This window comes from Protobothrops mucrosquamatus, unplaced genomic scaffold (assembly GCF_001527695.2).
Source record: "Protobothrops mucrosquamatus isolate PMUCROS unplaced genomic scaffold, P.Mucros_1.0 scaffold1716, whole genome shotgun sequence".
NCBI lineage: Eukaryota > Metazoa > Chordata > Lepidosauria > Squamata > Viperidae > Protobothrops > Protobothrops mucrosquamatus.
In genome coordinates, this window is record NW_015387864.1 from 110,709 (window position 1) to 123,811 (window position 13,103).

Consider the following 13,103-nt stretch of genomic DNA (forward strand, 5'->3'; position numbering starts at 1 on the left):
TTAAATGATTGTGGTTTATCCTTATTGCCATGGTTTAGATCATTGCATCAGCAAAATATAGCGGCCTTCCCAGCCTGGGGGCCCTCCAAATGTGTTGCGATTACATTTTACAGAATTGGCAATACTTTTGAAAGGCCGCAAGTATGAGAAGGCTAATGTTTAAGAAAAGAGTGAGCATTACATGGACACATAATGATTAAACAACATGGGAACGAAGCATGGCGCTTTTCAGATAGGTGCAAATGACTTGAAAATTGGGTACATTTAAAAGTCCACTGAAGTTAGTAAGGGCTTATTGGAATTGCCCCCATGAGATCAGTGAGACAATAGAGATGCCATTTTCATTATATATAATAATGCATGGGGAGCACTATAAGGATCATAGGAGTTATCTTTGAGGGGGGGGAACCCTAAAAGAATAAAACTGGTTCAAGGTTCAAAACATCAAGAAATGTACAAACATGAAGTACGAATCCCATTAATTCATTCTCCTGTATCCAGTGAAAATTTTCTTCTTGGCATTTCCCTCATTACTTTAATTTTCAGTTTAATGGGATCTAGATAATAACCAGATTTCCTAACGGTGATTCTTTTCATTGTTAGCTCTCCTTACTCTTGTGTTGTTGTTTTGCTGTTGTTGTTGTTGTTTTTCTCTCCTCTTAGGAGAACTTAGCAAGGCTTCAGAGAGCTTTTGCCAGAAAGTGGGAATTCATCTTTATGCAAGCTGAAGCACAAGTCAAGTAGGTGTTTTGCAGTAAAACAAGTCAGATGATTGAAAATTGTGATGATACCGAATACATGGTAATGATGAAATATACTATTTCAGGCTTATGCTTTAAGGTTAAATTGTCTTCCCACAACTGAAAGTATTTCTGTAGCTTACTTTCCACTTGGTATTAGAAAAGTTTTAAGAATTCTTTGAGAAAACACAGCCGCAACTTGGCTGGCATATTGGAGAGGGAAGAAATCTGAGCTCAAGACTTGAGAAGGTCAGGGGTAGGCAACCTTGGCTCTTTTATGACTCGTGGACTTCAACTCCCAGAATTCCTGAGCCAGCTATGCTGGCTCAGGAATTCTGGGAGTTGAAGTCCACGAGTCATAAAAGAGCCAAGGTTGCCTACCCCAGGGTTAGATCAATCCATAGAATAAGCATGGAACACAGGTAGTCCTTGATTTATGACCATAATTGGAAATGGAAAATTTGTTATTAAAGTGGTGCCATCATTAAGAGAAGCATCACATGGCTGTACCTGATTTTACAATCTTATTTCTCTATAGTCATTAAGCAAGACATCATATGACCAAGACTTGAGACCTCCCGCTGGCTTCCCCACTGAGTTTGCTTGTTCAAAACCAGCTGGGAAGGCTGCAAATGACAATCAGATGACTCTGGGATGCTGCAACCGTCATAAATACCTGCCAGTTGCCAAGCACCCAAAGTGCAATCAGGTAACCACAAGGATGCTGCAATGGTCATAAGTGCAAGGACTACAAAATGTTACCCATGTAAAAAAAAAAGAAAAGAGGAAATACTGTTGAAATACCGAAAGACACGGGGGACATTATATCAAACCCATTCTCTGCCCCCCAAAATATGTATTTGAGCTTTGAATATCATTTTGCCAATTAAAACTGGAGTCTTCTCTCTACTTCACTAAACCTTTAGTGGCTTAATCCACTGATTCAGCCATGCAGTACACTGGTCACAAGTATGTGATGTTGCTACAGATTACTTTATTAACATAACAATTAAAAAAAGAATTAAATTTAATTTGAGTCTTGCTGTCTTCAGTATTTATTTATTTTTAGAAATAAATATAAATTTTTATAAAGCAATTGGAACACTGCATGTCAATGCGCACACACATGTGGTATGTTTCCTCTGTAATAATTCATTCCATGGCCTTTCTGCTCTGACAGGTTTTTTCCCACTACTATCCGCTGGGCATCCCTAAAGCCTCAGGCAACATTAAATGAGCTGTATTAATCAGTGTCAACCACATGGATAAGAGTGGATGCTGATTATTAAACTCTTGCTGCTAAAGCTGTTCGATTTATGGGCCTAATTTTAACAGGGTTTAACTGTTGTGGCTATCACATAGCCTGTAATTCCTTTCTAGGAGTTGTCAACATTTTGGAGGAAGGGGTGGCATAAATACTTAGTTCATATTCATCTTTGATTGCTATAACAAGTATAATATAGATCCAGTAAAACTATATGGTCACTTGGTTGAATTGGGTGGCTATGGAAACTGAATAAATAAATAAAATAAAATTTAGCCTTAGCTTAACTGCCGTGTTTCTCCAAATGGAGGCTGTATTTAGTCTGGGTATATTTTTATTCACCACTAAAACTAATTTCAGGCTTTAGTTTAAAACTCTTAGCTATATGTGCAAAGAATTGACTCTTGGGGGGATGGGTGGGTGGGTGGGTGGGTGGAGGGATGGTTATACAGTAGAAATACTATATTTTTGGTATAAAATTTTAGATGGGTATTTTTTGCAAAACTTAAATAGCCCATTGGTTGTACTGGTAGTTCTCTTCTAGTGACTGTCTCTCTTCTAGTGACTGTTCACAGTTGCGACAGTGGTGAAAAAGTAACTTTGCAACTAGTCCTCACATTTATGACCATTTCTGTAAAGCAAAGGAAAGTTTAGCACAATCACAGTTTTATTTAGTGTCCAATTTGCTTAGCGACCAAGTTGCCAATCCCAATTGTAGGATAAGGACTATCTGTATTCACATTATATGTTGAGCCAAATTAACCAACCACATTTTAGCCTAAGATCCTGAGCAACCCTGTACAGTAATGTGATTAATTGTAAACTGGACTAATTGCACATGTAAATACAGTATGATGGAGAGAGGGGTGTAGTTTGAACTGTATGGCAGGATACTCTGTTATGCATGATTTTATTAACTAAAAATTCATAATGAAGACTGATATGAATACTCATACAAATCAGGATCACACCCAAAAACTGCTTTTGGTTCTATTTATTGGACCAATTTGTTGGTTTGTTTGTTTTTAGAATTGACAGAAAAAAGGATAAGACAGAAAGGAAGATTCTGGATAGTCAAGAAAGAGCTTTCTGGGATGTTCATAGGCCAGTGGTAAGATTCAATGATGTGTTACTCTTTTATAATCAGCTAATTATAAAACATCTGGAAGCACAATTGTGATGTATCTGTATTTTGGGCAATCTTTTCAATCTAATGGCCACCAAGTAAGTCAGAATTAGTTGGGGGTACTACCTCTTTGGCAGAACCTAGCAAGCCATTCTTAGGGCATCATCACTTCCAGATCCTATTCCGTGCTTCCACTATCCTTCTTGGTTTCCTCTGCTAGTAGATACCGTGCCAAATCATATAAAAACAGTATTGAAAACTACGATTATCAAAATAATGATCCACGCATGGTGATGTCATCATACGGATGCTGTTATTATATCTTGAGATCTGAAGCATATTCTGCTGCAAAAAGTTACTCCCATGTCTTCACCTTTAGATGAGCTGGCAAACAAACCTGTTAACCATAGTAAGGGAAATGGATGAGAGCCAAGATATTAAACCAAAGTTTAAAATTGATTTATCCTGCCTTATTTTAAAATTGTTTATAATACTTTCTATATTTGGACAAAATGGAAACTGTATTCCAGTAAATGATTTCTTGATTTGTTGGTTGGTTCAAGTGTTGGAATTGGCTTAAAATAGCAATTCCAGGAAGAGAAAAACAAATGAGGTCTAAGAAAGTTATTTGATGCTGGAAATAGACAAATTAAGGACATTTGGTGCTGAAAATAGGTCTAATTAAGGATATTCTTCCACTATTGATTCTCGTTTCTATGAGTACATAACGTTTGACTATCTTGTCCTTTGTTATTGAAGTGTTTATCCAGCTCATGAAGTTTGATTGTTTCTTTGATAGAACAATAAAGACATAAATCAATAAAATGTGAACTGCAACTGCAACTATGAGTTACCATTAATTTGAGCAATGCTGTGCAAGCTGGAAGGAAGTCCTGTTTATTCTCAAGGAATCAATTATTTTTTTTGTCCATGCTTCCATCACACAAATGATAGAAAGTATGAGTGAATATCTAAGGTATTATTTGCTGAACTATGACTTACATAGGCTATTACCATATATTTCAGCTGCCCAATTCCGAATGATCATTAGATGACAGCAAAAAGACTAGTAGTTGTCTGAATTTTGCGAACTAGCTATAAGTCCCAGTTAGTTCAGAAAGCAAAAAAAAAAAAAAGCAAATGATGAAGGCTTAGCACAATATATGAACCTAGCTATTATATAAAAGCAGGGTTCAAAGAGTAGTTTATCTCCAAAAATTAAGTGGAGAAAGCAAATGGTTATGATCTGAATAGCACTGAATTTTGGCAAAGTGCACCCAATGACAATTATATGCCCTGGAAACAGAAAATAGATACATCCACTCTTCCATTGAAGTGAGCCTCATTGAAAGCTAATTTGTGCTGTATTAGCCTGCTGTGATTTTTAAATGAACTTCCAAATATTAGATTAAAAATGCAATTCTAATTGCACCATAAGTCAGCGTTTGAAATCATTGGTCTGTAGAAAATGAAAGGCAGTACAAACATTAAACAAGATTAATATTTTTGTTTGTGGGTTTTTTCCCTAGCCGGGTTGTGTGAATACCACAGAGATGGACATCAGAAAATGTCGGCGAATGAAGAATCCACAGAGGGTCAAAAAGGCAAGCCTCTTCTTCTCTTCTCTTCTCCAAAGAACCTGTAAAACATGCTAGATGAGATTTTTATGGGATACATTTAGTGATGATCTATATTAAGAAGACATTGACATCAGCCTAATGAAAAATAATCCTCACTTCAGGCAAATGTTTATAAATCTTTATGGACTGGCATGAAATTATTGTTTTTTTTGACGTTATACAAAAGCCTTTGAGATAAACCTACTGGTAGATGGGCAGGAGCTAGGCAAAGATGGGCACTCACCTCATTGCATGATGCTCGGGTCTTGAACCCGGGTCTTGAAGCCGACAAGCCGAATGTCTTAACCACTGAGCCATTTCCTCCTTCATTTTTCTGTCTACTCTTTCATTAGAGAATGCATTGTTCATCTTCCTTTTGAATCAATGCTATCATTAGTCATTTAAGGATGTGAAACCTCTCTCTACTGGTGATCACCCTTATGTACCAAATTATTTTCAACTTTTTATTACAGTCAGTTTATGGAGTTACAGAAGACAGTCAGTCCCAAAGTCCTGCACATATACCTTCCCAGCCAATTCGCAAAACAACAAAAGATGATGTCCGAAAGCAAGTAAGCTGAATGGCTTTGAAACTGCTTCTTTTGCATTTGAGAAATGGATTGATTTTTTTTTAAAAAAAAAGTATTTCTGCAGATGTGGGACATAATTTTGAGTAAATAAGATGTTAGAAATGTATTCCTTCCGATAATTACACTTATGGGGAGGGAGGATTTATCTAGTAAATCAGCTGAACCATATCCTTCATCCTCCTTGCCATCTCCCTTTTGGTTCTGCATAGTTTATACCAGAATAACGAAGTTGGAAAGCCTTGGAGATCTTGGACATCTGCAACATAGAGAAGAACAAACTTACTTAAAGTTGAGGGGGGAAATGCCCTCCAAATATAGAGCAGAATGCTTGGATACATTGGATTAGAGTCCATATCTTTCAATATATTATGATGCGAATTGTGTAAACCAGTGTTTCTCAACCTTGACAATTTTAAGGCATGTGGACTTCAACTCCCAGAATTCCACAGCCACCATTGCTGGCTGTGGAATTCTGGGAGTTGAAGTCCACATGCCTTAAAATTGTCAAGGTTGAGAAACACTGGTGTAAACCATCAAATAAAATTACTGGATAACTGCATGTCTATGCAGCTACATATAGTTGTTTCTTCAAGAGCTGTTTTCATTTCTTTTCTTCAGATATCATTTCTGAACGTTCAGATAGACAGGCATTGTTTAAAAATGTCTAAAGTAGCGGAAAGGTAAGCACTCCAATTCATGTTATTATCACTGTTGTTGCTATTTTTCCCTCCCAAGATTTGCAAAAGCATATTTTCAGACCTCAGGAATTAGTTGCTGGTATATGCATGCTTTTCCCATTAATATATGCTGACTTAATAGATTATTTCAACAGCTTGATCCTGATTTGCAAACATGTTTTAGAGAGTTGGCTCAAACTAGGACTTTCTATTTTATGTCTAGTATATTCTATTATAGGAGGTGTCTATATTGCTGTTTCAAAACAATCATATAAATCAGGGCAGCTGAGTTCTTATGTTCTTAAACAAAATTACCAGTTTCCCTTATTGCCTTCTTGAGATATAAGATTAATGAAAAGCTTCTACAAATAACAAAAATGCAATTTAGAATGACAGTCTAAAGTTGTTTTCATACTTCCCATGCACAACCCACACAATTCAACAGACTTTTCCATCATCTTGAAATAATCGGCCCATTACAGCTAAGCTTTGATGAGAGAAAAATATAAGATAAAATCAAAGCCAGCAGTGCTTGAGACAAAACAAAGTTGGATGGAACATCAAACTATTGTTTACTGTCATGTACATGAATGTCAGACTGGTTAAACTGGTTGTCCCCCCTTTTCCACACTTTGTCTTGTGGATGCAAAAAGATCTGACCAAAGTATTCACTTGGACACTGGTTCTTCTAAGTAATGCTTTTTAAAAACATGACCTCAGCTATAAACCTGGCATATTTGTCCGCTAATCACAAAATCTCATCCTAGTTGGACTGTTTATGTATGTACTGCATCCCTTGAATTGTTAGGTAGATACATAAGTATAGATACAGCAGTTTGAACTGGAACAACCTCTAGTGTCTGGTATGCAAAATGGCATGTTAAACTGCTCTGAATTCATTTTGTTAAGCTGTAAATATAGTTAACCTACATTTCAGCATGTCAATATTGACATAACGTGAGTATTGTTTCCTGTGCTGTACTTTATTAATTCTAATAAACAGAGGATCAACATAAACTAATTATTTCTATGAACTAGCCATTGGAGCTCTGCAAAATGAGCTAGGGATCTCAAGAGTGCAAGTTTCTGTATTTATTCACTTACAGCTATTGGATATGCACAATTAAGAAAACAAATGTGCTTGCTGGCCTTTTGCCGTAGTAAGAATCCGTTCGTTCAAACAGTAAATGTGAAAATGTAATAGAAGAACAAAGAAAATCATACACAAGCAAAAACAAATGACACCACACCACAATCAAATGAATTAATAAAACCAGCAAGAAGGAAACTTTAATGCAGCAAAGCTAAACCAACATGAATCCTTAAATGTTCTTTAAAGAGTCTTCAGATGTCTGATGGATTCACAAATGATTGAAATAAACACAAATGCATTGAAATGCCATTTGCATTGTTCTTGCCATTATTTTTAATTTCCTGCAGCACTTACCATTGCATTAGAAAACATTCCATTCACAGTGGCATTGTTTGTGCAGTTCCTATAGTCTTTCCAGATAACGGTGCCTTCATTCCTTCATGTCATGGTTCTGGTAGATGAAACCCATCAAAAGAACTTCAAGGCAAAAATTCTTCCTTAAAGAACATTTTATTCAGGAAACATAGTATCGGCACTACATAGTTGTACCCAAAAACTAAATTGCACAAAGTGCAATTCCCACCCACAATAAGCTGTCATAAATCACATTCTCGAATTAGCCTAAAACGTGGGCTTTCTCCCCAGCTCCTCAGCCTGCCAAAACATTATCAGCTCATCCTTGGGTTCCCACAAAGCAGTGTTATTATTATGGCTAGCTGAACTCGAGCTTTCATCCCAACCCCCCCTTCTGCATCTGATTTCTAAATACCAGAAAAAGCATGTTAAAAGAAAAGAGAAAATGGCTGCAATTTTCATCAGTTGTCAGAGCGTTGACACCCACCCACCCACCCCATTTTTTCCCCCATTGCTTCAGTTGCTGCATACTGTATATCCCAAAGCGAAAGCTTTTCCCTCTTCTGACTCCTAATTTGTGGTGGTTGTGAAATGCAGTTAATGAAATGAGATCAGACGGTAAGGGGCCAAAAGACCCTGAGGCTGAACTGCTAGAACTTCTGTTAGTTATAAAACATTGTGATTCTGAGGCCTGGTGATATAACATCATCCTTTCCATGACAGATTCATGAGAAAACAACTTCTCACTAGCAGCCATGTTTTTTTTTATTATTATTATTTTCAAATATAGAGAGATACAAAATACATTTAAAGCATTTAAAAACTTTCACAGTGTGCTTGTTTTTCTTTTTCATGTTACAGTTTAATTGCTTATTCAGAGCAGTACACTGATTATGATCCCTTTATAACTCCTGCGGAACCTTCCAATCCCTGGATAAATGATGACAGTGTGTTTTGGGACTTGGAAACAAGGTAAAAAAACCCAAACCACTCTTTAAAGGGTACTTCATTCTGTTCTGTATTAAGAAGCAAAGACTACCAGATGTGTGTGACAAAAATTCAGATGTGTACTAGATGGCTTCAAGAAGTTGAAATGTTCAATAGGATTTTATTGTTTCCAGCAAGCAATATCTGGTAAACCTACACCAGATCTCTATGACATAACAGTGGCAAGTTGTATTAGAAGACTTGGTATGACCAAACCAAATGCCCTTTGACCCCACCCTTGCTAGAACTCTCTCTCTCTCTCTCTCTCTCTCTCTCTCTCTCTCTCTCTCTCTCTCTCTCTCTCTCTCTCTCTNCCCCCCCCCTCGCTCTCTCTCTCTCTCTCTCTCTCTCTCTCTCTCTCTCTCTCTCTCTCTCTCTCTCTCTCTCTCTCTCTCTCTCTCTCTCTCTCTCTGGGACCATTTCACTATGCTATTACGACATTTGCTGTCATTTTATTCTGAACTTTTCAAAGAATATGAAACGTATGACAATATTCATATGCACAAAATGCTTTTTTTTTTTTGCAGAAAATAAGCCCAGAGACATTTATGGCTTGTCATGTTTTATTAGCTGTCATTATAGAGAAGTGCTTTAAAAACAAACTGTAACCTTGGTTTGTCATACATTAGCTAATTAAGCTATCTTCTGAATTAATGGTTAGTTTATGCTTAAACAACTATTAGTCTCCCAGGTAAACAGTGCAGGGAAGGAAAGTATCTGCTATTGCTCCTATAGAGGATACAGATGGTTTTATTTTGAAAACAAAGGTGACCAGAGAGTAAATCTGTTGGAATACCAACCAGAATTATCACTAAAAGCTCTAACTGGCTGTGCTCCATCATCTGTGAAACTTTGATGGGTGAATACTTTAACCGTGGTTAACATTAAGTCATGTTTAACATGCTGTGTCAGGGTGATTTATATAAGATTAAATCTAAAGACCTTGAGGGCATGTTCAAGGCACAGAATGCTTCCACTGCAAGAAAATTTAATGTGGTCCCACACCCCCAGACCCTGAGAAGTCAGTAAAAGTTATTTGTCCATTTCCATGAGGAAGAACTACCACTGATCAAAGACTTCACAATCCATAGAACAGCAATTCTATATCCATGTAATATAGCATACTATATTTATGACATTTAACATCCACCTTTTATTCGTAAGTACTACCTAGTCCAGGGGTAGGCAACCTTGGCTCTTTTATGACTCATGGACTTCAATTCCCAGAATTCCTGAGCCAGCCATGCTGGCTCAGGAATTATGGGAGTTGAAGTCCACAAATCATAAAAGAGCCAAGGTTGCCTACCCCTGACCTAGTCAGTGTGTTTCTCTGTGTTTCTAAAAGGGAAACACACCATCCCTTTTCATACATACAGATTCCTTTGCTCTCAGAAATCAAACAGGTGTTTGCAAGCATTTTCTCCAGTTTCATTAATGTATTGCTGCAAGCAGTTTTCAGTTGAGCCGTCCCAAATGAATATTTGAAGATTTGACAAGGAAAAAACATGCTGATGGCCGCAATGGTTTCCTCTCTATCCTTTTACGTAGCAAAGAGCCTTCGCAGCATCGGGTCAAGAGATGGGGCTTCTCTATAGATGAGGTGTTGAAAGATCCTGTGGGGCGTGACCAGTTTCTTCGATTTTTGGAATCAGAATTCAGTTCTGAAAACCTCAGGTGAGAAGCTGGAGATACAGCACTCTAGTGGTTGGGGGTTTCACACAAGGGAAGCATTCACTGGCTCAAAAATAAGGACTGAAGGGAGAATACAGGAGGGTTCACAAGGAAGAAATTTAACCCTGGTCTATAGATTATTTAATTAATTTATATCCCACTTTTATATCCAGCTTTAGATTAGTTGGCTGAGTGTCATCAAGTCAGACTTGACTTCAGATAACCCCAAGGACAATTGCTTCCCAGTCTGGTGTCTCTCCAGTAATACCCTATAGCACAGTGGTTCTCAACCTTTTTAATGCCACGACCCCAACCGGTCGTAAGTCGAGGACTAAACCGGTCGTAAGTCGAGGACTAAACCGGTCATAAGTCGAGGACTACCCAACCGGACGTAAGTCGAGGACTTTCCCTGCCCGGGAGCGCCGCGCATGCGTGGTTCCGCCCCCTGCGCCGGCCGAGGCGTAGCTGGCAAGCGGCAGAGACGGAGCAGGCCAACCACCAGCTGGCCCAGCCCAAGGGAGGTAAGGCACCCGCCGGAAAAGGGGGAAAAAATGTCGGATAAAAAAAATGGCGGACAAAAAAAATGGCGGACAGCCTTGCTTGGCGACCCCCATGAAATGGTCGATCGACCCCAAATGGGGTCCCGACCCACAGATTGAGAACCACTGCTATAGCACTTCCAATGGCTATTTAGAGATTCACAGAGTCTAAAATATTATTTGCAACCATCCTTATTCAAGGATATTTTGGTGGGATTTGGAAAAAAAGAAAGAAAGAAAGAAAGAAAGAAAGAAAGAAAGAAAGAAAGAAAGAAAGAAAGAAAGAAAGAAAGAAAGAAAGAAAGAAAGAAAACGCCTTCCCAACCACCAAGAGGTTTCTAATAGCTTGAAAATGGCTAATAGGCAATTTCTGAAAATGATGAGAAAGTGAGGTTTGTGAACTCAGTGGCCTTTAAAGGGGTTTGCTGTGGTGGTGAGCAAGGTGGCTAATACCTTTGTCTCCCAGCTCTCAGACTCAAAGAAAAGTGCTATCCTGTGGTCTCCTCATGAAGACCAGCTGTTCAGAGCACATGTGGTCAATCTCCCATCTTCTCCTTGTCTGGAAAAGTTCTTTGCTATGATCTGCTTTTGCGGAAGTACTGCATCTTTAGTTTGCCATCTCTCCCCCAGAAGTTCCCAGCCACTAAAAGATTTCTGTGGATATTCACAAGATGCAGTGTTTCATGTAAAAGTCTATTTTTCACAATCTCAGTCATTTCTCTATTATGGGTTATCTTTCAATGGTGAAAAGTACTTTCTCCTGATAAGCTGGGTTCCACATTAACATTACAGTTCGTTCACTTGAATCCTTTCTTTGATGGCCATTGCCAGCAAAAGAGTTGGATGGTGCCAACATCTTCCATGTATCAGGAAACATGGTCAAAAGAATTTAGAAGGCTAACATCTGATGGTGCCTTTTCAGCAAATAATTTGCAGAAGGAATGTTGATTACTTGCCCTCATAAAGAAAGCACAACTGACATCTGTAACAGACATCTAAAAATTGGAATCCCATCTAAGGTTTTCTTTAAGCCTCATTGAAATGCATGCAGTTTGTGTATGTCAATCTGATCTGTATTGTGACCATAGAAAGAAACAGTGAAATTTTGTATACTCATTAGCTCAGGGGTGTCAAACTGCCGGCCCACGGGCCGGTTTCATCATACCGGAGCCGCACCCACCCCATTGCTGGCAATGGCGAAAAAGCTCCAATACGTTGCGCGACATCACATGACGTCACGAGTTTGACATGTCTGCACTAGCTGTATGCACACAACGTGTTAATCAAGCCAATTACAAACCCAGTGGCTGCATTTATTCAACATGCTAAACTTGCTTAACTTTAGCATTGGTTAGATTTTGGTACCTTGGTGTGCTATATGAGTGGAGGATAATCCATCAGTTTATAGTTTGGGGCATAGATCAGAAAATGGGAGATTTCAGTAACCATATTAACTTGTGCAAACAAAGACTCTGAATCGAATTCTAATTAGGTCATTCCTCTATTGATTGCAGGACCTTCTTTATTATTGTCAGCATTAAGTCATAAGAGACTGACAACTCACCCCTCTTATTTAGCCAAGGCAGATGTTCTGAAGGTATCTGTACAGGCAGAATATATCCTGTGGATCAGAGGTCCCCAACCTTTTGAGCACCAGGGACCGGATCCATGGAGAGAGCTTTTTCTGCGGACCAGAGGGGGCGTGGTTTCATGTACTGCCTGCATCCCGCGGATGGGGCCTTGCTTGTTTGCGTGGACCAGTTTCTGGCATGCTGCAGCCTGGTGCCAGTCCACAGACTGGGGGTTGGGGACCCCTGCTGTGGATCCTCCAAACTTCAGTTAGGGATGCAGGAAGCTCAGTACATCTGACCATGGGTCCATTTACCCCAAATATGCCAGCACTGGATGGCAGCAGCTCAGCAAGAGCCTTACCTGGAAATGTTGGCAATTCAGTTGCGGTCGTTTCCATGCAAGAGGCATGTTTTGTCACTGAGCCATAGCCTTGCAGGCCATCTGTATATGACATACTGGTAGTCCTCGACTCACGGCCATAGTGGAGCCCAAAATTTCTGTTGCTGAGTGAGACATTCGTTAAGTGAGTTTTGCCCCATTTTAGGACCTTTCTTGCCACAGTTGTTAAGTGAATCACTGCAGTTGTTAAATTAGTAATGCGGTTGTTAAGCTTCCCCCATTGACCTTACTTGTCAGAAGGTGGCAAAAGGTGATCCCGTGACCCCCCCCCCGGGACATTGTGACCGTCATAAATATAAGTCAGTTGCTAAGCGTCTGAATTTTGATCACGTGACCATGGGGATGCTGCAACGGTCATAAGTGTGAAAAATAGTCATAAGTCACTTTTTTCAGTGCCGTTGTAACTTTGAACAACTATTGTAAGTCGACTATCTGTAATTGGGGCTGCACAAACGTCACCCCCTTAAGTTCT

At 39.0% G+C, this 13,103-nt stretch overlaps 1 protein-coding gene across 1 annotated transcript in view; it reads left to right on the forward strand.

The window, feature by feature from the left end:
- RGS6 (regulator of G protein signaling 6) overlaps positions 1–13,103 on the forward strand; it is a 94,816-nt gene that overhangs the window by 49,832 nt on the left and 31,881 nt on the right. Inside the window, exons 6-12 of the mRNA XM_015822884.1 lie at positions 664–740; positions 3,034–3,115; positions 4,660–4,734; positions 5,223–5,321; positions 5,958–6,019; positions 8,325–8,435; positions 9,999–10,124. Coding sequence (XP_015678370.1) covers positions 664–740; positions 3,034–3,115; positions 4,660–4,734; positions 5,223–5,321; positions 5,958–6,019; positions 8,325–8,435; positions 9,999–10,124 — 632 coding nt within the window. The remainder of the gene's footprint in view (positions 1–663; positions 741–3,033; positions 3,116–4,659; positions 4,735–5,222; positions 5,322–5,957; positions 6,020–8,324; positions 8,436–9,998; positions 10,125–13,103) is intronic.